We start from the raw sequence: 25,300 nt of genomic DNA, 5'->3' as shown, positions 1-25,300 counted from the left end.
CTTTTTATTATTATTTATTATTATTATTCGTTGTCGGCTGCCTCCTCTGCACCGGCCTTCACATAGAAGCCACAGCTGACAGCTCAGCGTAGGACAGGACCGGAGCAGCTTCAAAAAAGGTATATATAGCAATTTCTTCTTTACAGGGCTAGATAGGGTAGTGTTAGATTGTGGATGTCTCTAGATGTAGAGATGAACTCTTAAGCTGGCGTTAAAGCTTGATAAATTTAGCAATTTGTATGCCTGTGTAATTTACGTCACCAATAAGATTGTTTCTGGGTTTTTTTTTTTTAGGGCTTTCTCATAGAGAATAAACTGCTGCAGCTCCTGTCTCCTCTGGAGAAAGACGATCGCTCCCTTATGAAGCTGGACTCCATATTTGGGGTATGTAGAAAATCAGAAAAAGTTAATGCTTGTAAGTATAACATTTCTTATAGACTAAAGGTTTGAACAAAAATACAAAACTCTAATGCCCCATATACACGGTCGGAAATTCCGATGGAAAAAGTCTGATTGGATTATGTTGTCGGAAACTCTGATCGTGTGTGGGCTCTCGGAAGGAAAAAGTTTGAGAGGTGGATCTAAAATTTTCCGACAACAAAATCCGATCGGACTTTTTCCCGATCGTGTGTAGAGGATTCCGACGCACAAAGTGCCACGCATGCACAGAAAATAATTGGAGACAAAAGCTATTGGCTACTGGCCTCTACGTAGTCCCGTCGTACGTTTTGTACGTCACCTATTCCGAACGATCAGATTTTCCGACAACTTTGTGCGACTGTGTGTATGCAACACAAGTTTTTCGGCCAAAATCCGTCAGAAAAAATTTAGACGGATTTAGTGGTCGGAATGTCCGACCGTGGGTATAGGGCATTACTCAGAGTCAATGGCTTTGCAAAATGTATATTTAAATGTTTAGCTTAAATCGGTATTAAAACCAAAATCAAAAATGTATAATATACTGCAGTTTACCAATCCTTAGATGTGGTAGCTGCATTAGTTTTATTTTTTAAGCTTTTTTAGCTCTGTTTTCACCTGGTGATCTGGCCAATAACACACCTTCTGTATTAGAGCGCCCCCTCTCTGGACGAAGGAGCACAGGGTCACCTTTGGACAGCAGCATTGTTAACCACTTCCCCCCGGCCTATTGCAAAATGATGGCCGGACGGGACTTTTGTTGTTCCAGGTGGACGTCATATAAAAGTGCCTCGTGCACAGTCCCACCCAAAACAGCCAATGACAGATCACTGCACCATCCTGCTGCCGGTACCATGTGTTTGCTGTGCCCAAACATGACAATTGTACACAATGGATGGCTTCCTTTCATGCCATTCATTGTGTACATTTGTGTTGCTAGCTGTCTTTGTTAACAGTGGTCACATGGTACACAGGGCCAATCACAGCCTATCTTTACCATGTGATTGGCTGTGGCCAATCACAGCTAATCACAACAATATTTACTGAATGAATCAGTTTCATTCAGTAAAAATGGTTGCTTATACCAATGAAATTCATTGGTGTAAGCCTGGGGTGCCCAAACTTTTGAAAAGCGAGGGCCACTTTAGTGAATTGGTAACTGGTCGCGGGCCACAATGAGCGGAGCCGGAGGATGACAGGTCCGTGTCCACAGACACAGTCCACTCTACTCTATGGGCCCTCTGATCCAATCTGATTTCCCCAGACAGTAGGGGCAGATCCCTTTCTATTTTTTTTAGGTAGGCGGGTGTAAACAGACACAAGTCCATTTTTACATCTGCTGCTCCATAGAGGTGAATAGTAAGTCCGATTGGGTCGGACCAATCATGTGAAAGGGGCCTAAGGCTGCTTTCACACTGATGTGCTGCGATTTGCCCAAACCGCGGGTGCAGCGCAGTGAACCTGTGGATTTTCTGCAGGTTAGCTGCACTTTGCCAGAGACTTCTATTATATCCTGCAGGTGTGGCGCACTTTCTGAAGAATTTAGTAGTAAACTTACCTTTAATAACCGTCTTTCATTCTGGTATCGCTGGCTGTTGCTGTCCCAGGTGAAGTGCACTTGGTATCACTCCGCCTGTGACAGGATCGGGTGCTATACAGAAAGCATTGGCTTATGTGGCTCTGCTCCACAGCCACTTGCTTCCACTACCAGTGGCTTCAGTCACAAAACTGCTGCTCTGGGATGACGGGTCGGCAACCTGCCATCTTAGAGCAGGAGGTCGAGGGCCACATCAGAGGGCTCCACGGGCCACATGTGGCCCCCGTGCCACTGGTTGGGCACCCCTGGTGTCTTGTTGTAGGAAAATCCGATCGTGTGTGGGCTCCATCTGACTTTTTCCATCGGAATTTCCGACACACAAAGTTTGAGAGAAGGATCTAAAATTTTCCAACAACAAAATCCGATCGTTTAAATTCCTATCGTATGTAGACAATTCCGACAGACAAAGTGCCACGCATGCTCAGAATAAATTACGAGACGAAATCTATTGGCTACTGCCATATTTATAGTCCCGTCGTACGTGTTCTACGTCACCGCGTTCTGAACGATCAGATTTTCCAACAACTTTGTACGACCGTGTGTATGCAAGACAAGTTTGGGCCAAAATCCGTCGGAAAAAATCCGATGGAATTTGTTGTTGGAATGTCTGACCGTGTGTATGGGGCATTACTGATTATGACCTGGGTTCTGATCCTGCTAGATGCCTGCTCCATCTCTCAGATCTTTCAGACCATAAATATAGGAATTCAATGATCGTTCATCTTCTAAATGCAGCTAAGGCATGTGTTCCAGCCCTATGGAAGCAGGAATCACCTCCCTCAGTCTCACTGTGGCTAAAAAAAAATTGCTGACATATTCTATGGAAAAGGGTATTGCAATTGCGCAAGGTAGAGAAGAGAAATTTAATAAAAAATGGACACGATGGTCCCTCTTTGTCTGTTCCAGGGAATAAGGCTGTGCGCTAGTAGAGGGGGAATAGGGGCTTTTGTGTTTTTTTTTTTTTTTTTTTTGTTGGTGTGAATTATTAGGATGATGGAGATCAAAGTCTATACTTTCATTAGAAATATATAAAATAAGAATGGTGACTTTACAGATTTTGTATACCTACTTAAAATAGAACCAAACTGTTTTATGTTGTACTTTATGACACGCATGCAATTGAATTATATTTGTTTGTATTAAATTGCTTAAAATAAAATACAGAATTAAAAAAAAAAAACACAAAAAAAACAGTTTTTTTAATTTCTTAATTTTCCTAAAAAATTGTGACAAAAAATTACAACTTCAAAAAAACTTGCTTTGCCTTTTACTAAATACCTTGGACTGTCTACTTTCCAAAAAGGGGTCATTTGGGGTATATATGTACTGTCCTGGCATTTTTAGGACTGATCAATGTTCAGATATATATATATACCATAGTTTGTGGACTAAATAATATACACTGATTTGGGTTATTTTCACCAATGGAATGTAGCAGAATTAATTTTGGCCTATATTTATGAAGAAAGATTACTGTATTTATTTGCAAAATTATGTAACAGAAACAAAGAAAAAACACATTTTACTTTTCCAAATTTTCTATCTTTTTTCTTTTTTATTTAGCAAAAAATAAAAACCGGTGGTGATTAAATAAATACCCCCAAAAGAAATCTCTATTTGTGTGAAAAAAATGATCAAAATTTCATATGAGTAGTGTTGCATGACCGCACAATTGTTAAAGTGCGAGAGCACTGAAAGCTGGCCTGGGCAGGAAGGGGGTAAAAGTGCCTAGTATTGAAGCTGTTAATCTTCGGGGCTTGGTAGGGTGGGGGTTGAGTGTTAAATGTACTATCTGATTCAGATACACTAATAAATTTAAACCAAACATGGCCACTAATTAAAATGAGAAGAAAAGAGGTTTAACCTTAAACTACGTAGAGGGTTCTTTACTGTAAGAGCGGCAAGGATGTGGAATTCCCTTCCACAGGCGGTGATCTCAGTGGGGGGCCTTGATAGTTTGAAGAAACGATTAGATAAGCACCTGAACGACCGCAACATACAGGGATATACAATGTAATATATCACACACACGGGTTGGACTTGATGGATTGCGTCTTTTTTCAAACTCACCTACTATGTAACGATGACTTGAGCTATGTGTTGCTTTCTAGGCCCTCCGGATAGAGGTGGAGGACGATGTGTACAAACTGGTGGACTTTTTCTTGAAGTACAGACAACATGATGAGTCTCCGCAGGTAAAACTTCCCTCCTTTATCCCAAGCACTGAAATGTGAAGCAATTCAGTCACATCCAGTTTATATTTTCTTTCCCTCTGATATTGTTTAACTGTATTAAACTACACTTCACCTGAGCACCAAAAATGCTATTAAATTCATTTTTAATATTCAAAGCAAACTTCCTCATCCATGTCTCTATGCTTTATTTTGCTAAGAAATCACTTTGAAAAACACCCCCCTCCCCCCTAGCATTTTCTAGCCAATCGCCATCCTGAGTAAGGGCAGATGATTCATGTAGCATTTACTTCTTGGAATCCGTCTGCCCTTAGCTCAGGCATGCAAACAGGAGAGGGTGTGCTTAGGTGAGAAAGCCCCTCCTCCCCTACTGAAGACTCCTGGGATGTATGACATCATTTGCCTAGGCATGGAAACCAGGGAGTCACTGAAGAAATGTAAAAAAAATGTTTAAAAGTAGCAAATATCATATACTTTCCTATCTATTTACTAATGCTAACAGCATAAGGATTAGATATAGTCAATGTTGATTGAGAGAGTGAAGTTTCGCTTTAAGTGTTGTCTACATCAGGGGTTCTCAACCCTGTCCTCAAGTCCCCCCAACAGGCCATGTTTGCAGGTTTCCTTTATTTTGCACAGGTGCTTTAATTCAATGGCTTGGTATTTTGAACAGCTATTCCCAAAACATGGCCTGTTGGGGGTACTTGAGGACGGGGTTGAGAATGGCTGCTCTACATGAAGACTGGTATGCTGTATGGACTTCTTTCAGGATCATCAGTCATTGCCCACAACCCCAAGATATACAAAAGAATGAATTGGCAGCACAAGAAATTGTCTCAAGTGTGTGATGGGGACATTGGATGGTCCAATTAAGGGTCCTCTGGGGTATAGGGAATAACATGATTTGTTCTGTAAGAGCTATGATGTAAACTCTCTACTGATGGAGTACAACTAAATCACGTGTGTACTTGGAATTGAGTATATGAACACTTTCTCCTTAGTAAAACTGTCTGAATTTCTATGAAGGCATTGTTGATAAGGTGTATCTATATACTGTATTTCTCTTATGCCTTCAGTTCCCGTATCTTCTGATGGTCTTTGTTTTTTCAGGAAGAGGCAGGCGTCCAACATCCTCCTGCATCAACCCCCAGTGATCTCATTCATCCCAATGATGTCCTTCAAGCCTTGAGAGACTTCACCATGGAGTTCCACCGTTCTAGGTTTGGTTGAATCATAAGATCATAAGATTTGTCAAACAGTAGAGTTCCCAGATTCCAAAATAAAATAATTACCCAAATTATGTAATGGAAAAGGGAAATTAAGATAGGTTTGGGTCATTTTTTATGTTTATAATGTTTTTTGTTTTTTCTTTGTATTTTTATACATCTTTATTTTAAACCTTTATGACATGGTATATACATATCATTAAGTTTGGAAGCATAATTTGTATAGGTGTCTAAACAGAAAGCCCAGCACTACCTTTTATGCTTTCTGTATTAATACAGTAGGATGTTGTCATCGGCACCAGCAGATCATTCAGGTCTGTATAACAAAACAGCTGTTATATGAGACTCCAGCTGCATAGAGCATTGAAAATATAAAAAATTAAATATATCCATATATACAGTATACCGTATATACTCGAGTATAGGCCGACCCGAATATAAGCCGAGGCCCCCAATTTACCCCCAAAAAAACTGGCAAACTTATTGACTCGTGTATAAGCCGAGGGTGAGACATGCCTGTCCATCCCTGTGTGTGTGTCCGTCCATCCCTGTGTGTCCGTCCATCCCTGTGTGTCCGTCCATCCCTGTGTGTCCGTCCATCCATCCCTGTGTGTGTGTGTGTCCATCCATCCATCCATCCCTGTGTGTGTGTGTCTCCATCCATCCATCCATCCATCCCTGTGTGTGTGTGTCTCCATCCATCCATCCATCCATCCCTGTGTGTGTGTGTCTCCATCCATCCATCCATCCCTGTGTGTGTGTGTATCCATCCATCCATCCATCCCTGTGTGTGTGTGTCTCCATCCATCCATCCATCCATCCGTGTGTGTGTGTCTCCATCCGTGTGTGTGTGTGTGTGTGTGTGTGTGTGTGTGTGTGTGTGTGTCCAGCCTACCTTTGTCCCGAGCCTTTGTCCCGAGCCTCCGTCCCGTGTCGTGCCTTGCCTTCGTCCCGTCCCGTCCCGTCCTGTCCCGTGCCGTGCGTTGCCTTGCCTCCGTCCCGTGCCCTCTTCGTCGGCGGCCATTGTAAAATTCAAAAGCCGCGCCTCCTCCTTCGCCTGTGATAGGCGGAACACTGAATTTCCCAGCAGCCTGTGTTCCGCCTATCACGGACGTCGTATCATCCTCGTCCGTAGTACGAGGATGAGCGGATGCCCGTGATAGGCGGAACACAGGCTGCTGGGAAATTCAGTGTTCCGCCTATCACAGGCGAAGGCGGAGCCGGAGGCGCGGCTTTTGAATCAGAATGGCCGCTGTCTGTCTGCTCGACACGCTGATCGAGCGGGCAGACAGCGATGACTCGAGTATAAGCCGAGGGGGGCACTTTCAGCCTCAAAAAAGAGGCTGAAAATCTCGGCTTATACTCGAGTATATACGGTATGTGATTTATCCACAACAGGACATCGCTCATAAGTCACATTCAGTTGGACTTGTTCTGTAATGTTTAGGACGTTTTACCACTTACCTAAGCAGTGTGTTCAACATTACAGAACCAGTCCAGTTGTACCTTATTATCTACTATGAACTATTCATACTATTAGGAATTATCATTATCGGATTGAAAATATGATGTTTTATTTGTACACTGTACTCCTACAGCCACTCATTTTCCGGCAATTAGCCACATTAGCACCCAGCTCTGAATTATGAGAGGCAACAAGGGTGTGTGCCCCGTCCTCGAAAGTACCCCTGGGTGTAGGCACTTTAGGAGGACTTTGCCTTAATTAATGTCTTTCCCTTGGAAAGAAACTGTCATTTTACCAATTTAGGACAAATGGAGGGTGTATTTTGAATCCCCCAACCCACCGATACCTTTTCATCACTTCCTCACTGCCCTCTTCTCCGTTGCAGCTGCATAATGTTTTTAAGTATCTTATAATTTAAAGCCTAACGCCTGGCAAAATGCGTTATTTTCATTTTGGCTGCAGTGCGGAAGTTTTTCTTTTGCCATCTGTGTCCCTGTATTTCAAAGTGTGACCAAAGGCAAAACTTTTTTAAATGTTGGATAGAGTGGAGAGGGATTAGAACCCCTGTCAGTTTTTATTACTCTCTCTGCCCCTGTTAGGGAGATTTACTCTTTGTCTTGTCTACCATTATCATCAAAAAGTGAACGTAAAAGAAAATCCCAAATTTTGGGTTGCCCCAAGAAAAGTAATAGAGGGGAAACCTTCCAATGGGGACACTAGTTCTGGTGACAACCAGGGATTCCCTCACTTTGGAGGGATTTCCTCTCACTTCCTGTTTTGGCTATGGCCTATTGGCCTTACTCTATCAAAAACAAAATAAAAGTTTTGCCTTTAATGGTACTTTACATCTAGTTCTAGTGACCAAATGAGAAGTGAGGAGATCTTCCTATCAGAGAAGTAACTTTGCGTTATTTTTACTTGAAATTTTTTTTTTTTTATCACGATTTGTCTTCTATTTGGAGAGATTTTACACACTGCTTGTCTCAGTAACTGACCAACCTTATGGCTGGAATTGTGCTTTAAAGAAGAACTCCGGACAAAATGTTTTTTTGTTTTGGTTGTGTAGGGAAGGGTTGGAGCCTGTCCAATTTTTATTGATAACTGTATTCCAGATGGGGTGATATCCAGATGTCACAGTTATATAAATGTGTAATAATAATATTAGAGTGTAAGCTCTTCTGGTGCAGAGACTGATTTGACTGGCTTGGTTTTCTCTGTACAGCACTGCAGTATATGTCAGCGCTATATAAATTAATAATAATAGTGTATGACTGGGGTGGGATATTGGAGTGTAAGCTCTTCTGGTGCAGAGACTGATGTAACAGGCTTGGTGTTCTCTGTACAGCACTGCAGTATATGTCGGTGCTATATAAATGAATAATAATAGTGTGTGACTGTGATGGGACATTAGGGTGTAAGCTCTTCTGGTGCAGAGACTGATGTAAATAATTCTGCGTGCAGTTCTATGCACAGCTATTGTATATAAATATATATTTGTAATGCTCTATGTAAAGTTATACGGAGCTGTATAAAAAGGTGAATTAACTAAAAAGTTTATAAATTGCATTTCAGAGAAAAGCTCTCCCATATGAGACAGGACAGGTCAGAAGACAGAGACAACAGTGAGGATGCTGCCTACTGGGAGGCGTTTGCACACGTCATCCCCGAGTCCCGACTCAAAGTGTGGGATGCCCTGGAGTCCGCCATGGAGAAATATCAGTAAGTCTGGTGACTAGTAATGATAGGTCGCAGTCCTGTCACTGACTTTGCATCAGCTGTTAATGCAAATGTTTTGTATTACCAGGTTTATTTAAGAAGGCAACCAATCATCTTAATGGTCAATCTTCCATTGTACTGACTGGTAAAAGATTAAATCACAAGTCCCCTCACATTTAATATTTCAGTTTTTAGTGGATGTCAAATAGTTTAAATTAGAAGTCCATGTTTGATTTGACATTAAATAGTTTGTTCGGGTCAAGCTGGCTCAAACTATACCATGTAGTCTGCCTCCTTCAGTGCCTGGGCCCTTGACGTCACTTCTCCTCAGTGCAGGAAGGGCTCAGTTCTGCCCCCTCCCTCTTGTCAATCATCTGGGACACGTAACAGGTCCCAGATGATTGCTATGTAGCGGGATGATGCCTTCAGATGCAGGCATCATGGCGGTGCCGTTTTTTACAGTGCGTGGTCAGTTCTCTTGTAATAGCAATCGGAGTGGCTAACTAGCCGCTCAATTGCTATTACAAGCAGCAAAGGGGGGCACCCCCCCCCTCTAGCCGCCTTCTGCACCTTGCGCCTTGAAGATTACTTAGAGCTTCTTCTCACTGCCCATGAAAGAAGCAGTGGGGGAGCACAGGGTAGGTAGGTATTGTGCATGCTGTTTCTTAGGCTGGCTTTAAAACAAACCTGTTGCTTTTTCTATCTTTTCTATCTTAAAGCAGTAGTGAACCCGCTGACTTTTTTTTTTCTTCTACACCTGTAAGGAAAAAGGCATAATGAGCTAGTATGCACCTCATACTAGCTCATTATGAAATACTTACCTTAGAACGAGGCGCCGGCATCTCACTCGGTCCACGCCGAGGGAGCTGACATGTTCCCTCAGGATGTCTTCTGGGTATTGCGGCTCCGGCGCTGTGAGTGGCCGGAGCCGTGATGTTGTCACTCCCGCGCATGCAGGAGTTTTTTTCCCGGCAGGGTCTGTCATCTGCTGGACCCCCAGCCGAGAATCCCCGGAATGCATGTACCGATGAAGTCAGTGGCTCATTACGAGGGGAATATCTCCTAAACCGTACAGGATTAGGAGATATTCTTTTTACCTACAGGTAAGCCTTATTATAGGCTTACCTGTAGGTCAAAGTTAAAAATATGACTATACAACCACTTTAACATATCTCTGTACAATTTTCAGTTAGAGAGTCTGACAAGTGGTGGCACTGGTATTTTGCATTATTTAGTAGCACTTGCACTTTTGTATCACTTCACTGGTTATTTCACTTATATTGTGTATTGGTATATTTTCCATTTTTTACACGTACTTAGATACATTTTCACGTTTAGCACTTAGTGGCGCGAGGGTCCATTTTTTACATTTTATATCTTGGCACTGGTATGTTGTCTTTATTTGCATATTCTTGAATATTTTTATCTTTTAACCCTGGGCAAAAAAACAATGTAATTACATTTCAATTCTGGTAACATCCAGGATAAACAAAATAAAAATTGTTCAAAAAAAATGTGAACATCCTATAAAGAGTAAAAACAAAACTGACGCCCAAACAATTCTAGTTTTCTTTTACAATGGATCTTTCCTCCATCAATCCCACTTTTGGGAATAGGCTTGGTTTGTTTGAGTTCTGGCCCGTGAAAATATCTCTCAGCGGAGCCGCTGCTTACGTTTCTGTTTGTGTTTTTTATCATTTTTCACTTTGATTTGTTATTATTTTCCAAGCGCAGTTTTTGTGTTGGTACAAAAGATTTGATCCGAAATTCACTCTGTGTTTTAGTGATGTTCTGACAAATCGAGGGCAGCTTATCTCTGAAACTTCAGCGCTGAGACAGCAGAATGGAGAGCTGAGGATGTTGTTACATCAGTACCTCAACTCCAAGGTAAGAAATGTCACATTGGTTGGATTAAAGCGGGGGTCAGCAACCTGCAGATCGCACTCTACATGTAGATCTGACAGGTAACGGGTAGATCACAGTCTGGGCTTGCTGACCCGCCATCCCAGAACATCAAACAGAGTGCAATACAGAGGGACTACTTGTAAAGTTGGAGCTGTAGTAGGGAGCGAGAGCCACATAAGCCAATGCCTCCTCTATAGTGCCGGCTCCTGTCCCATGTGGAGTACCAACTGCACTCCACCCCTTATCCCAGCTGGTTGTTTCCAGAGTGGCAGCAGCAGGAAAGAAATCTTCAGGTCAGTGTGAACCAATACACTGGGAAAAATAGCAGCGTTGTGACCCATACTTGAATGGGTCATGTTTGGCAGGTGCTATCACCCACCAAAAGAAACAGGGGGCTTAATTCCTACTGCGGCAATGTGTACACCAAAGGGGTCCGGTGATCTTTGACTTCTACCATGTTGTTCAGTTGGATCTCCACCTCTTTAAGGTTGCCTACGCCTGGATTAAAGTCTACATTACACCTTCTAATTTTAGCCAACTTTTTCTTGATGAAATATATATTTATGGGTCGTATTTATACCATGTATAGAATAAGTGTCTGTGTCTTATATCTGACAGCAGGTTTTTATATTTTTTTAATAATATTACACTGACATGAACTTGTACCAGAGTGCCAAGCACCACATTAGTGCTCATCATTGGCCAATCACACAGCTTCCCTGATGTAGCTGAGGGCTCTATTCCCTTTGTCACCCTCCCAGCCTCTTGCTTATAAGGGAGATCTATGTAAGAAAGCTTGTCTCCTGTCTCCTAAGGGCCTCAGTGAAATCCCCTTAGACGCATATGGCCCTGGACACAGAGACAAGAGATAGAACTGCTTTATATCTTGTATCTGTGTGTGGCTCTCAGGCCAGCCTCCCGATGTCTTCTCATAGAACTGAGGCTGACAGCGGGAGCACATACACAGGGGAGTTCTGCACTTACAGGCATCTGACACTCCCGGAAGAGTGAAGAAAAAGTAACAAATTCTTTTAATATTTATTACTCCCTACTGCTGATAATTTCATTTAAAAATAAAGGCTGGTGAAAGGGACCTTCAAAATCCACATTTACAAGTCACTGGGTGTGAAAGTCGTTCTAAAGACAAACGTTTTTTTGCCTAATGCATTCTCTGCATTAAAGTGGATATAAACCTGATTCCTGAAATTTGAACTGGGCACATATATCTGTAGTGTTTTCTTATCTCTCTTCAAAGCACTGTGTCCCATGTCTTTCTCCTGCTTTTTTCTTCTGTTATCAGTATGATCATTTCTGCCAAGTTCTCTGACACATGAGATAAAACCAGACTGAAATTTGTGTCATGGGAGGTTGCTATCAACTGAACTATTCACAAAACAGCTCTACCTATGTGGCGCGGGGGTGTGTGCCTTTCCTCCAATCAGCTGTCTTGGCTGTATGCTCAGGCTTCACACTCCGTGCTGAACAGGAGGGAGAAAATCCCTAACACCGTGTGGACTTTCTAAAGAATATAAAAAGCTGACGACAGCAGATATACATGTTAAACCTATGTAGGAAGATTTGTTTCATCTCTGTCTATCATCTGCGGCTGTTCACTTCACTGGGTATATGTGAGGGTTTACATCCACTTTAAAGTGGTTGTATACCCACTTTTTAAATTTTTACGTACAGGTGAGGTAAGCCTATAATAAGGCTTACCTGTAGGTAAAATTAATATCTCCTAAACCTCAGCGGCACATGTGCTGGGAATGCCCGCCTGAAGGTCCGGCAGACACTGCCAGACCTTGCCAGGAAGAAGATTCCCATGCGCACTCCTGGGAGTGACGTCATCATGGCTCCAGCCACTCACAGCTCCGGAGCCGCGAACCCAGAAGACACGCTGAGGTCAAAATGTCAACTCCCTCGGCGTGGACCGGCCTGCGATATGGGACCCTCGTTCTAAGGTAAGTATTTCATAATGAGCTAGTTATGCGGCGCATACTAGCTCATTATGCTTACAGAGCTTTTTTTTTTTTTTTTATACAACCGCTTTAGGGTAAAAAATGTCCCAGTACCTGTATCAACCCCTCTTAAATAACTGAGCCTTATCTGTATGCTGCCCTGTGCCCATCTGCAGCAGCTCTGTCCTTCTCTCCCCTCATCTCACTGGAGGCTTGACAGTAGCCATTGGCTCCTGCTGCTGCCAGTCAAATCCTGTGAGGAGGGAGCAGATGGCAGGACTGAGCCGTGCTGTGTGTGTCAAAAGATGCACGTGGCCTGGCTTGGGATTGAGCTACACAGGTGACACACTCAGAAAAGGAGGAGCCTTGGGCACCAGCAGGAGACCCCAGAAGAGGAGGTTTGGGGCCACTCTGTGCAGTACCATTGCACAGAGCAGGTAAGTATGACATGTTTGTTATTTTAAGAAACAAAAGTACCTTTGCAATCACTTGAATGATGTGCTGCAAGTCCCGCATAGGAATTAAAGGCCAAATCATTGATAAAAGGCAGAAATCATCAGACCTGGGCTTGTGGTAACATTCAGTAGTATATTCATGACAGATAACGGAGACCTGGATTTGACATTGAACAATGGCAAATTCCAATCCAGTGATGAGTCGACTTGCTAAATGGTTGCCTTATAAATATAGGGAGGGGTCTGTAAGGACAGTCACCTCATCATTTGCTGGCAGCAGAAAAATATATAACTGTATAGGATTATAGAACTCCCTATGGATGAAAACTGAAATAGAAATTGAAGGTAATAGGGTTTTTTTATTTTTATATTTCACAAAACAGTAAAATTAAAATAGACTTATAATATCATATTTCTAGATCACATATTGCAATCATTAAAAAAAAGTCCAAAATTCCCTACGCTCCAGCAGTGGACTGTCCCTCGGCGCCCTCATGTCCATTGCAGGGTCTTTACAACCACTTTGAATTGTTTGTACTCCTTGCTGGTACACCAGTGTGATGTGATCCCCCTGTCAAACCTTCTGACTTTATATTATGACAGATCACTCATATTGTCCTTTTTGTTTCCATTTAAAGATCAACACAGAGCTAGAGATCCCTCCGACGCAGATAATGAAGGTGGATTTCGGTCAGAGTTAATTCACCAGGAAGCAAATTTATCATTTGCGTAAAAATAAAATCTACAATATACTTAGTTTTCTGTTTGTGTCAAATTTTTATTTTGTGTCTTTGAAGATTCTTGATTTATTCTGGCCATACTATACCTAGTTAGTTGCATTCAACTGGTCTTGTTCTTTAATGTGGAATGCATTTTACATTTCATCTCAGCATACTTAGTAGATTCCTCAGTTCCAAAGAATGTCAGGACTAAACCACAGCATTCATAAGCACACTCAACAAATGTCCAACATTGGAGGGCAAACTCTGCAGGTCAGAGCTCAGCACTCTTCCTACATGTAATGAAATAAGGACTTTCTTTCAAAGACAGCGAGGGCCACATCATGGACAGAGAGAACATCTAGTTCTCAAGAGGCATGAGATAGACTATGTCATACCGGAATAACTATCCCTAAGCAGGGGTGGAGGCCTTCAAGGCATTTTTCACCTATTTGAAATGCTGTATTAATATCTCTACCCTGGTGATTTGATAGTTCACAACTTCAGAACAGGATGGTTTCACAAACCTCCACCCTGCACCATTCTGTTTTTGGACAATCAGCATCTGCCTTGACACATTTTATGGTGATTGCATCAAGGTGACTGAGTCTCCTATGTGACTAAAAAAAGTTGGGGGTATACCTTGACAGCATCTTAATGGCAATGGGACTGTCCGAATCGGTGCGGCGCCACACTAATTCACAAAAGTAGTTCCTGTACTACTTCTGGCGACTTCGCCCCCAAAGTTGGACTGCATTGCCATTTTGAAATTGTGGGAGTTCAGCTGAACTCGCATGATTTCTAACTCACATCAGTGTGAACCTAGGCTTATACCACGTACAGACAGGATTTTCCAACAACAAAACCATGGATTTTTTTCCGAAGGATGTTGGCTCAAACTTGTCTTGCATACACACAGTCACACAAATGTTGTCGAAATTCCGAATTAAGAACGCGGTGACGTACAAGACGTACGACAAGCTGAGAAAAAAGAAGTTCAATAGCCAGTGCGGCTCCTTCTGCTTATGCATTTCTTAGCTTCTGTGCGTTCTGATCTCTAATTCCATTAGCAAACAGGACTTTATGTTAACCTTATATAATAATATTATCTTCATTTTATATTCGTTTATATACCTATACATGTCTAACTGCTTTTGTCTGCACATAGTTTATAGTTCTCTCTAGAAGAAAAAAAGGTATGAACTTTTAGCTCTTCATTTAAAATGTTAGAAATACGCATGTACAGTTTAAAGATCCAAAATGGCTCCTAATGTAAGAGCCTTTGAAATCTTACGTTTTTAAAAGGTGTTTTGCAATACTTTCTATCCCAAACTTCTTCATTTTAATCAGACTTATACTGTTCCAAAAAGTGTCTTGGGGAACACTAAGGGGTTAATTTACCAAAACTGGAGAGTGCAAAACCTGGTTCAGCCTTGCATAGAAACAAATCAGCTTCCAGTTTTTTTTTTTTTTTTTTGTCAAAGCTTAATTGAGCAAGCTGAAGTTAGAATCTGATTGGCTACCATGCAACAGATGAACCAGATTTTGCACTCTCCAATTTTAGTTAATTTAACCCCAAATACTTTTTAGACAACAGTTTCCAGACTTGTGGTAACAGTTTGGTGAAGGCCCTTTTCTGCTCCTGCATAACTTTGCCCCTGTGCACAAAGCCATCTCCATATAGACGTGTCTTGATGGGTTTGGTATAAAGGAACTTGAGTAGCCTTCACAGAGCCCTGACCAAAAGCCAGGTGGTTGAACACCAGTTGTGAGTTAGGTCTTCTTGTTTAACAAAATCCACACAGACATACTACAAACTCTTATGGAAAGACATTTTAGAAGGTTGCAGGTTGTGATAGCTTTGAGGGGAGAGACTCAACATTAATACCTGTGGTTTTGAAATAGGATGTCCAAGAAGCTCACATGGGTGTGATTGTCATGTGTCAGATTTTTGCCATACAGTGTATTTTATTCTTGCAGGTGGATTTTCCTTATTTTACACCACTAACAATGCATATAAGAGAAACTCCCTCGTGATTTCATAGTGACTATGGCAGGAGTGGCAGACCATAAACACTGTCAGGGAGATCTTGCCCGATAGTCTTAGAAAATGGAATGGTTGGACTACAAGACATTTTTGACAATCTAGGCATAAAAATAAACAATCACCACATTATGTTTTCAAATATGTTCCTTTAATCCAATGTCAATGAGTGAAATTGTTAATACAAAACACAGGCTAGAAAAATAATCATATACAGAACACAGTTTCTCTCTCAATATTAAATCTCTGTATTCCAATAATGGACCTATATAACGCCTTGATTACATCATTAACTGTAAACATCGCAGTCATCTAAGTGGGTACTTAGATGACAATCCTTAAATGAGGTACTGTGTATTTTAATCCATTCAGTGTTGCACTATAGAGGCTAGTTAGGTTACTCAGGGGCATCTAGGTAGGTTACAGGTCACACCGATGATCTGTACCATGACTGCCCCTGGTGGAGATGAAAAAGTTGTTTAGAAATGGGGCTTCATGACAGTCATAGAATTTACAAGACCTATGCATGTATGGAGGTTATAAACTGAATTTGAAGATAGCATACTATAGATCTCAAGTTTATAAGGTGAGTTGGCCCAAAAAATAGATCCTCTCCCCTATTTACTACCAGTATTAAGATGCTAGCACGCCTTTAAACAAACTTGATAAATCAATTGTTTTGATTTTTAAGTCATATCTTCAAAATATTCAAACCATACCTGGGCATTTTCTATATACCCTTTCATGCTGCTAAATAGTTGGATCTACTCAATTGATCCTTGAACTTTGCTAGTCCAAAAAAATGACTTAAAGTAAACCTGCACTCCATTTTAATGGTGGTAAATTCCTGCCTATGATGCCACTACAAGATTTTTGCTACTACATTTAGTACCTAAAAATTTCTCTTTTTTGCTTCTCTTTGATTTAGTGTCCTTTTGTTACTGGGGCCTAATTTTCCCCAACAAACCCTGCTGCCATTCCACTATCCAGTCTCATTGAACAGTGTAGTGTATGTATAGCTTTTGCAAGGATATAACAGCTAATAATTATTTAATATTGTGTCAGACTGCGTATTTAGATTCATTTTATATATTCCTATACAGTATGTTTGTAGCTAGGGAGACCTCTAACCCCTGAAACCTGTTGGCTTATCTTGACAACTACAAATCAAATTGAATCCTGGACTCGCATAAGTGTAATGGCGCTCCTAATTTATTTATTTTCCTTCATCCCTATTCCCCTAAGGACTAACTATAGGTGGCCTATAACCAGAAGAGCTGCCTGTCAACCTCCGATAAACACACAGGTATATATATATATATATATATATATATATATATATATATATATATATAGAAGCCCCACTCTTCTAAATTTGGCAATAATATTAGACTAGTAAAAGCATTTTAATTTGCTAGCAGAGATAAGTATCACAAGTCAGATAAAGTCATTCCCCAGTTATAAAGTGAAACTAAATCAGAGAGGGGGCACAGAAAATTTTCTGGCTAATGAAGGTAGTAGCAGGCTGCTTGTAGTGTCTGCATTATGGCAGACATTTTACTTTTCCAAATTTTCAATGGACTATATGTTGAATTTGGTTAGGCAAGCCCATGAGTCTCTTTGTTAAGCTATCGTTATAATACACATTTATCCACTGGCCTATTTATTTGTTGACCAGATGTCAGTGAGTATAAGCTAGGTAACAGCAGAGCACAGAAAATGGAAACAGCTGCCCAAGGGGTCCATAGATCTCCTTTAAAAACTGAAATCTAAATTTCTAGACCATAATCTGCAGAGAATTATCAAACATATGAGGTTAGGCTCTGTCCGTTTCCAGTCTCCACAGAAAAATTAACTGCATGTTTAAATGAATTGCACTTCTACAGTCTTGTTTATTTGCTGACTCTGGATGTTCTTGTAGCTCTTTTTAAGCAACCATTGCTCCAGCAATAGAATACACTGAAAAAACATACCGCTCTTGGGCGGCTATTTCAAACTCCATTGTCTTCAAACAGTACAGCCTCGGGCTTTACTATTTACTATAGTCTTTACTATTTAACACATCTAGGAATGTGGACTGTCTGTGAATGTGAATTTGTAAAATGTTCCTTCTGCCCATGAAACATGAAAGCCCAACTTGGATAGAATATTAAATCGAGCCTCTGATGGGTTTTAGTAACTACTCGCTGTGTGCCATTAGAAATTATTTCCTCTCCTTCCCTTTTGCTGATGTCAAGGTGCCAGTCACAGTGGTCCCTTGGAATGCTCTACCAATCAACATCCGCCTGGAAGAAAATCACCTGGCTTTTAGGAAAAAACTCAAGACCTTCCTCTTTTAGCTGATGATCAAAGCTCGCCACGGTGCCTAGAGGCGATTCAGTTCACATTGTGCGCTATACAAGTATTTCATTCATTCATTCAGTGGTAGAGGACCCTCCACTGCTAAATGAGTGTATTCCCTAAAGATGGGCAATGCTCAGATTTAAAGCAGCCTCTCAGTATTCACACATGCACCCGCATGCAGTGATGGGATTTTTTTTTAGTTCTACACCCAGGTTGCAAGTAGCGACACCAGAATTGCAAAAGCCGAAAGAAAATGAGATATAATACAGAATTGAGAGTTGAGATTGTGGTTAAATAGGTCTGGACAGAAGGCAAATGGGTTTTCCAAAAAACAAACAAAAAAAAAACAGGCAGAGTCCATTAACAGGTATCAGAAACTGGAACAGAAGTCGCAGGAACAGGCCTGGGAACATAATTCCAGAAAGGTCTTTGCTGTGACAATTCACAATTGCAGTGAGCAATTTTAAATTTCTTTTATGTCGTATGACATGATTGAAAATCTCTCCAATAGGGGCACCTGCTCAGGTTGTAATTGCTCTCATTTTCTTGATGTCCCAGTGATGCCTATTCCCCAAATATGAATTCTTTCTATTACAGAAGCAAGAAGTGAGTCAAAATGTCTCCAATGCATTCACAGTCATTAGGACATATTGTGTAGAAATTCTAATTCTTCTTTCTTTCTCCCTTATCCAAATGTAGCTGGAGTTGGGCTAAAATGATGGACTTACCATTCTGGAGAATATCAAGGATTCATCTTTGGGCTCTAAAAGGTGTTCTTCACCATCTCTTAAATATTTTCCTATAACTGAGAATACTAAGGTGGGAAAATGGGATACCCAGTTGTGGTTGCCTGTGGTAGCAAATAATAGAGCTGGATTGGCATAATAAGCACCTTTTCAATATAGTTGGTTACATCTAGCATATCTGTCCTCAGTGTCCAATTCATCTACCAGGATTGATTAATCTCTGGTTGAGCACCCCCGGTAATGTGTACAAAGTCAAGGCCAAAAACGCCAACAGCATGCAGGTCAACAACAGACCAAAGACATGCCACTTGTAATTCCTCCACACCAGTACGCACACTATACGCATTGGGTTCAGCAGCCACGTCAGACTAGTATTAGGACGACTGGACGATGGATGGAGTCACCATTTTATTGTAACAAACAAGGCAAATAACAGCCACAACAACAAACACAAAAAGAGACAAAACAAAAAAGAGAAAAGAAAAAGAAAATAACAACAAATTATATTTCACACAATAAAACTTATAAATAAAATTCTTTACAACATACACAAACTCAAATTAGTGCAAGGCAGGGAGGTACTTCCCTATATCATAAAGAAGGAAGAAAGTAACAATGAAATAAACATGATGGTGAAAAAAAAACACTGCTATAAATGTCATGATATCACACCTTAAATGCAAACAATGGTGAATGATGTGTGGATTGAGAGACTTTACCCTGTGCTCTGTAATGGATATTGTGCTTTGATCATCACTGAATGCATGGGGCTTATTGCATTGTGTTTCATGTCAAATAATTTTGTATATCCCCTGTTCTTGAAGTTGCAACTTGTCTGCATGAGTGGAATGAAAAAAAGAACTCTTTCCTAAAGAAATATGTTTTTAAAGTTTCTATTTGTAGAGCTGTAACACACAGGTCATATCGAGACAGTATAGAAGGCCTTGGTGCGTAACCATTTTTGGATACTGAACCCTATTCTATTTTTGAGATCCATGGATTTTTTTGCAGTTTTGGAACAATGAACGTTAAAGAAGAGTTCCAGTTATGGATTTGTTTACATAGCTACATTGGACCAGCTAGGACCTGTTGGATTCCTCTAGAAGCTGGAAATCACTATAGTAGGCACCACTAATCCAGAGATCTCCACCAGCTTCTGGGTCCCATCCCAAGCATTTGCCCTGCTGCACTGTTGAGCTTTAATAGGAGGTTGGATGTTTGGAATGGGTGCCATTTAGAGAATGCTTTGCTCAATGATTGCAAAGCGTTCTCTGTTTGAATGAGGAGAGGCGGGGTGGGGAGATCATGCTCTCCACCTTGTCCAATCAGAGAATGCTTTGCAATGCAACTATGCAAAAAATGCCATACCTGGAATTCTTCTTAAAGGTTCCAGAGCAACAATCCTCCAATATGCGGGGCCCAATGAAAGTGGTTGAGAATTACTGGTTTATTAAAACTCAACTGCCAGTTTTTCTTAAAGGTGAAATATGAAAGGCCCAGACCTTGTTAAAATAAAATATGCAGCTCTTACTACAATACTCACCTCCTCTCCAGTTGTAGACTCATCGCTCTAGGCGCCCAGTGTCATTAAACCAGCTTCCTGCAAGCGGACAGTGTCAGGGACCTGCCCCCTGGAGACATGTCACCAGGTCACAATGACCTCACAGGAGAATGTTGTAGAGAATGGTGACACATCATGATGTGGTGCCTCTCTCTATGGCATTTAGGATGAGCACATTGCTAAAGGAAGAGAACCTGTGATGTTACACTACCGTACCAAAGACTGCTGGAAAATAGTTATGTTTACAAATGCATTAAAAATAAAACGTTCAGGGGGCTGGCGGGTAGGGGGTGTAGTTGGACTTTAATAATAGGATGTAAGTTGTGAGGCTGTTAGCTGTAAAATATTACTGAGAAAATTGTGCTTTAGATATATATATATATATAATTAAAAGTGCCTTAAAATCATAGACCAGCTGGAACCTGCCAGAAGTATTTTAAATATATTATTATTATTATTACTACTACTACTATTATTATTATTGTTATTACTATTTGTTTTTCAGTTATTATACTGTAATGATTGATACCTTAAGGCTCAGATTAATTGATCATTTTGTCAAAATAATAAATAGTAAACCCAAACTGGAAATTAATGATGTTCATTTGTGCAGAGAAAACTTTCAATTTTGGGGGAATAAAAAAAGAACTACAAAGAGTATTCTTAAATTACAGATTTCAAAACAACATAACATTCTTATAACCGTCTCTTAAAATAGAACCCTTGGGGTACCCATACACATGCAAAAACTGGACATATGGATCGATTCTAGTTTTTTTGGAAGACTGGCTGTCTATGGGTTTGTAAAGATCAGATCTGAATATAATTATAATTTTACACGTTTTGTTTGCTTGATTGTGCTTGGTCATGTGAGGGGCTGAAGATAAGCTGTTGATCCATTCTATGAGGATACATTTTCCTTCAAAAGATATATTTGCACCTGATTGGAACTTATTTAACAATTTCCCACTGGATATTTGAAAGTGGATATCATTAAAACATGATCCACTGTTTCACTGCCCACCCCACTTGTTTAAACCCATGAAAGTCAGTAGAACAATAAAATACTATTTTAGGAGGCTGTAGAAACTTCTGATCTGAGATTCCATAGCTAACTGGACATGTGGCCAAACATATTTGCCTGTGTGGTCTCTGTCAAGGAGAGGGTCAACCAATGATATTGCACTTGAACTGAGGGATTCTAGAGCAGCCATTTCTAGAGTCAAGCAGATTGTGGTTTCTGCTACCATTTATGGGTTTTAGAGAGTGGGATTGCTTGGGGAGTGAATGAACTCAGTATGATTGGTTTGGTATCTTGAGGTGTTTGGTTTAAATTGAAAAATAGGGAAGATATCCACTTCAGTGTATTTGAAAGTGTCCCCTTCCTACTTTAAGGATTTAGAATCGGGAATACTGGCAAGTGGGGAAAAATATCCAATTACTGCAGTAAATTTGCATGACTCAAAAACCATATCAACTAATATCCCTGTCTGGCTCTCTATCAACTATGAAACTACAATTCTCGTCATGCCCTACTAGCCAAGAAATCATGAGGATGATCTCAAAACTACTAGCATTTGAGTAATAAGGCAAGCCTAAGTGTCCTACTCTTTGAACAAGGATCATAAAACCATATTTTGTCTTAACTGAAAGGTCCCTGTATTGCAATATGGAATCCTAACCAACATTTACATCTTTACCACCTGTATACCTTTGGTCAGCGTTAAAGAGACAGTCGCAGATTGGAAAATTCTACTGGTCATGGTTTGGTTAGTGTTATGCCTCGTGTTGGGCAAAAATGTGCATAAATTCAGTGACTGTCTAACCTATATAAATATCACCAAAGAGAATTGTTCTAGATTTGAATGCTCTGTAAATAATCCAGGTTAGTATCTAAAAAGAAGCAAGCTTTTGTTGCTAAAGGAAAAAAACTGTTATAGGCCAACCAGGAAGCCTCATCTTTTTCGGCAAATGTTAGCTTTTCCCCCTTTCAGTCGCTTCTCAGTAGAAACTAATAAACAAAAATTCACACAGGAAATGTTTTGCTGAAACCCATCACAATACTATACAGTCTATGATGGAAAGGACAAACATTTTGAGCAAGGATAGGCACTGCAGAGTCTTTTCTTCTTGGGCTTCTCTTCATGCTCCCAGCAACTTCTTGACCATGTAGCCTGGCATGCTGTACAGGAAGAGTGCCACCATCGCCAGTAGCAGCAAGGCCAAGACGATCTTAATGATGAGCCACTTGTAGCGATTACAGATGAGGTACTTGATGGACTTAAGCGGGTTAAGGAACCAAATGAAGGATGTGTCGGGCCGACTGTCCAAGGTGGCAAGAACCAAGCAATGTGGGCAGCAAAGATGGAGGAGAGGAGAGAAATAGTTGTGGTTAGTAGAAACATATTAGCAGTGATGTCTCTGTAAGGTAAAATTAGTTTGTTAGTTCAACAAAAACATGCAGAGGGGGGGCTAGCAGAGGTAAAAGAGAAGGTGAGAATTAGCCTCCAGAGTCCTCCTGATTTGTTTCAGACTTCAGTGGAACACAGCTGATGTCACCCTTCATGTTACTATTAAAACATTACACCTAAATTCTGGTCTGTGATTATGTCTTTTGGTGGGGTTACTAATAAAAAGGCAAAATAGCCATTTTCTTCCTGAGCTTACCAGTGGACTTTTATTCGTTCTGCTAGTGATGAGTAGACAAGGATCCAAAGCTTCCTGCAGATATAGTATAGACACGATGGAACAATCTAACAGCCCAAAGATCTTTCCATTAACATACAGAAATTAATTGGCCAACTACTGTATGCATTCAGGAGGAAATCTTTAGGCGCAGTTCAAAATCATTATTGATCTGCAAGGGTTATCCAACCCAGGCAATCAATTCTTCCTCCAGGAGATGTCTGGAAAGGTTAAGAAGTGCCAGCACACATACTATCATCTCTCAATCCAACTGGATTGGGAGATCATTTTATGTTGGTAGGTACCTTTTCAGTGAACTTTTGCTTTACTTTTTGCCAAATTCCTCAGCAGTACTTGCCTACTTAGCTTTCACTTCTCTATCACTCTGTTTAGCTGGCATGAGTGAGGAAAGGAAGCTCTATGTAATTTATGAGTCATTATAATTGGAAGTTACATAGACCTGAGAACTCTCTCTCTGTCTACATGTGACAGTGCAGGGCCAGTCATTAAGCACAAGCAATGACACGTGACAGGAGGTGTAAGTCATTTTCTTTGCTCATATTGGTTATATGGAGGGGGAAAAAAGGAGTATGTGCTGCTAAGATGGGGACCATTAAAGAGAACCTGTTGTTTTCTTTCCTGAAAGAAATATCTCAGATTCTTTATAACCTGCAAAGGTAAGAAATACTCTAATTTCAGGAAAGCTGGTTTTGCTTTCAAATTGTACTACTGCCATTCTAATATATCCAGTCATAAGAATATCATATAAAATGAGTTTGCTGTACAGAAATCACAAGCTTGTTTAAAAATGTGTCTCTATCTTAAATGTAATGAAATTTTCTCTGGATCTACCATTGAACACCAATAAATGAACACTATGAATATCTCAAGGCTCAGATAATTTGGTACTATATAATAAACGAAATGGCAAGTAACAGACTCTGTAAATACCATTCACCATCTTCCTAGGATTTCTATGCATACCTAAACTGCCATGGCAAAAGCCCTTTGAGGTCTTACTTCATACCCCGGCTAACCTATTGGTTCTCACTGGCTTGTATCAGAAGCCAATGGAAGGTAATGGGGTATTTTTCTACTGCTTTTCAGTGGCATTTATCATAAGTCAATGGAAAGCAAGTGAGTATTCTTCTATTGCTTCCCACTGGGTTGTATCAGACGCCAATGAAGGATAAGTTGAGTATTCTGCCAAGGCTACCTATTGGTTTGTATCATAAGCCAATGGAAGGCACGGGAGTATCCTTCTACTGCTTCTCACTGGCATTTATTAGAAGCCAATAAAAGGTAAAGGAGTATTCTTCTATGGCTTCCTATTAGCATGTATCAGAAGCCAAAGAAAGGAAAAGAAGAATTTTGCAATGGTCAGTTATGCCCCATACACACTATCAGTTTTTTCTGCTGAGTTTTTCCTTCAGATTTACCAAAACCATATAATATGAGGTCAAACCTTAGGAGTTTCAATTTGTCTGCAATGAAGCAGGCCCTTGCACTACATGATTTTGGTAAACCTGAAGGAAAAACTCAGCAGAAAAACTGATAGTGTGCATGGGGCATTAGAGATGAGATGGTAAGTATCCTAATGCTTCTCACTGGCATTTATTAGAAGCCAATATAAGAGGAGTATTCTTCTACGGCTTCCCATTAGTGTGTATCAGAAGTCAATGGAAGGTAAAGGAGTATTTTACAATGGCTACTTATTGGCTTTTATCAGATGTCAGTAGAAGACACAGGAGTATCCTTCTACTGCCATTTAAAAGCTAAAATAGCTGACAGGTTCACTTTAAACGTAAAGAAGAGACCTCCTGCCTAGTAGTCCTGCATAGTTATTGTGCTACTCTACACTGACTGTTGTGGACAAATCTTCTCGTTAGAACAATTCATACATAATATTTCATTCCTACATCCATAAGCCCCCTAATGGCCCTAACAGTTTTTTTTTATTCTGAGTGAGTCTTCTAGTCCTTCCCCAAGCCCCGTCAACAGGTTCTGTTTTCTAAATTACACCCATATGGAACAGGTGTAGTAGTTACTAACACCAGCTATGCTGATTGTAATACCAGCCCAAGATCAACCCATAGATCCTGGAAGCATGACTCGTTGAGGGATCTTGAGGATGACAGTGGAGAAACACTGGTGTAGGGGGCTCTGCTGGTGAGATCTTTCCTCTTGAGTTCCCAGCTCCGCACATCTGCTGCAACCATTACAACGGAGTCCCACTTTCCCTATTTAGATTTTAGTTAATTTTATATTGAG

At 40.6% G+C, this 25,300-nt stretch overlaps 2 protein-coding genes across 19 annotated transcripts in view; one reads left to right on the top strand and one right to left on the bottom strand.

Annotated features, from left to right (window-relative positions):
* Window positions 1-13,687, top strand: part of DRC1 (dynein regulatory complex subunit 1) — a 63,057-nt gene extending 49,370 nt beyond the window's left edge. Inside the window, exons 13-18 of the mRNA XM_077489003.1 lie at window positions 295-384; window positions 4,126-4,209; window positions 5,317-5,426; window positions 8,470-8,616; window positions 10,398-10,500; window positions 13,570-13,687. Coding sequence (XP_077345129.1) covers window positions 295-384; window positions 4,126-4,209; window positions 5,317-5,426; window positions 8,470-8,616; window positions 10,398-10,500; window positions 13,570-13,632 — 597 coding nt within the window. The 3' untranslated portion in view covers window positions 13,633-13,687. The remainder of the gene's footprint in view (window positions 1-294; window positions 385-4,125; window positions 4,210-5,316; window positions 5,427-8,469; window positions 8,617-10,397; window positions 10,501-13,569) is intronic.
* Window positions 13,688-15,823: 2,136 nt separating this feature from the next.
* Window positions 15,824-25,300, bottom strand: part of OTOF (otoferlin) — a 529,099-nt gene continuing 519,622 nt past the window's right edge. For 8 of the 18 annotated variants that reach the window (XM_077488986.1, XM_077488987.1, XM_077488991.1 and 5 more), the window contains one exon: window positions 15,824-19,166. In XM_077488986.1, the coding sequence (XP_077345112.1) occupies window positions 18,980-19,166 (187 nt within the window). In that variant the 3' untranslated portion in view covers window positions 15,824-18,979. The other 10 variants (XM_077489002.1, XM_077488988.1, XM_077488994.1 and 7 more) reach the window with 3 other exon arrangements.

Source organism: Lithobates pipiens, unplaced genomic scaffold (genome assembly GCF_037356315.1).
Source record: "Lithobates pipiens isolate NorthernLeopardFrog02 unplaced genomic scaffold, aLitPip1_a1.2 Scaffold_18, whole genome shotgun sequence".
NCBI classification, from domain to species: Eukaryota; Metazoa; Chordata; class Amphibia; order Anura; family Ranidae; genus Lithobates; species Lithobates pipiens.
The sequence above is the reverse complement of the archived record's forward strand: the minus strand, read 5'-3'. Positions and strand labels throughout refer to the sequence as shown.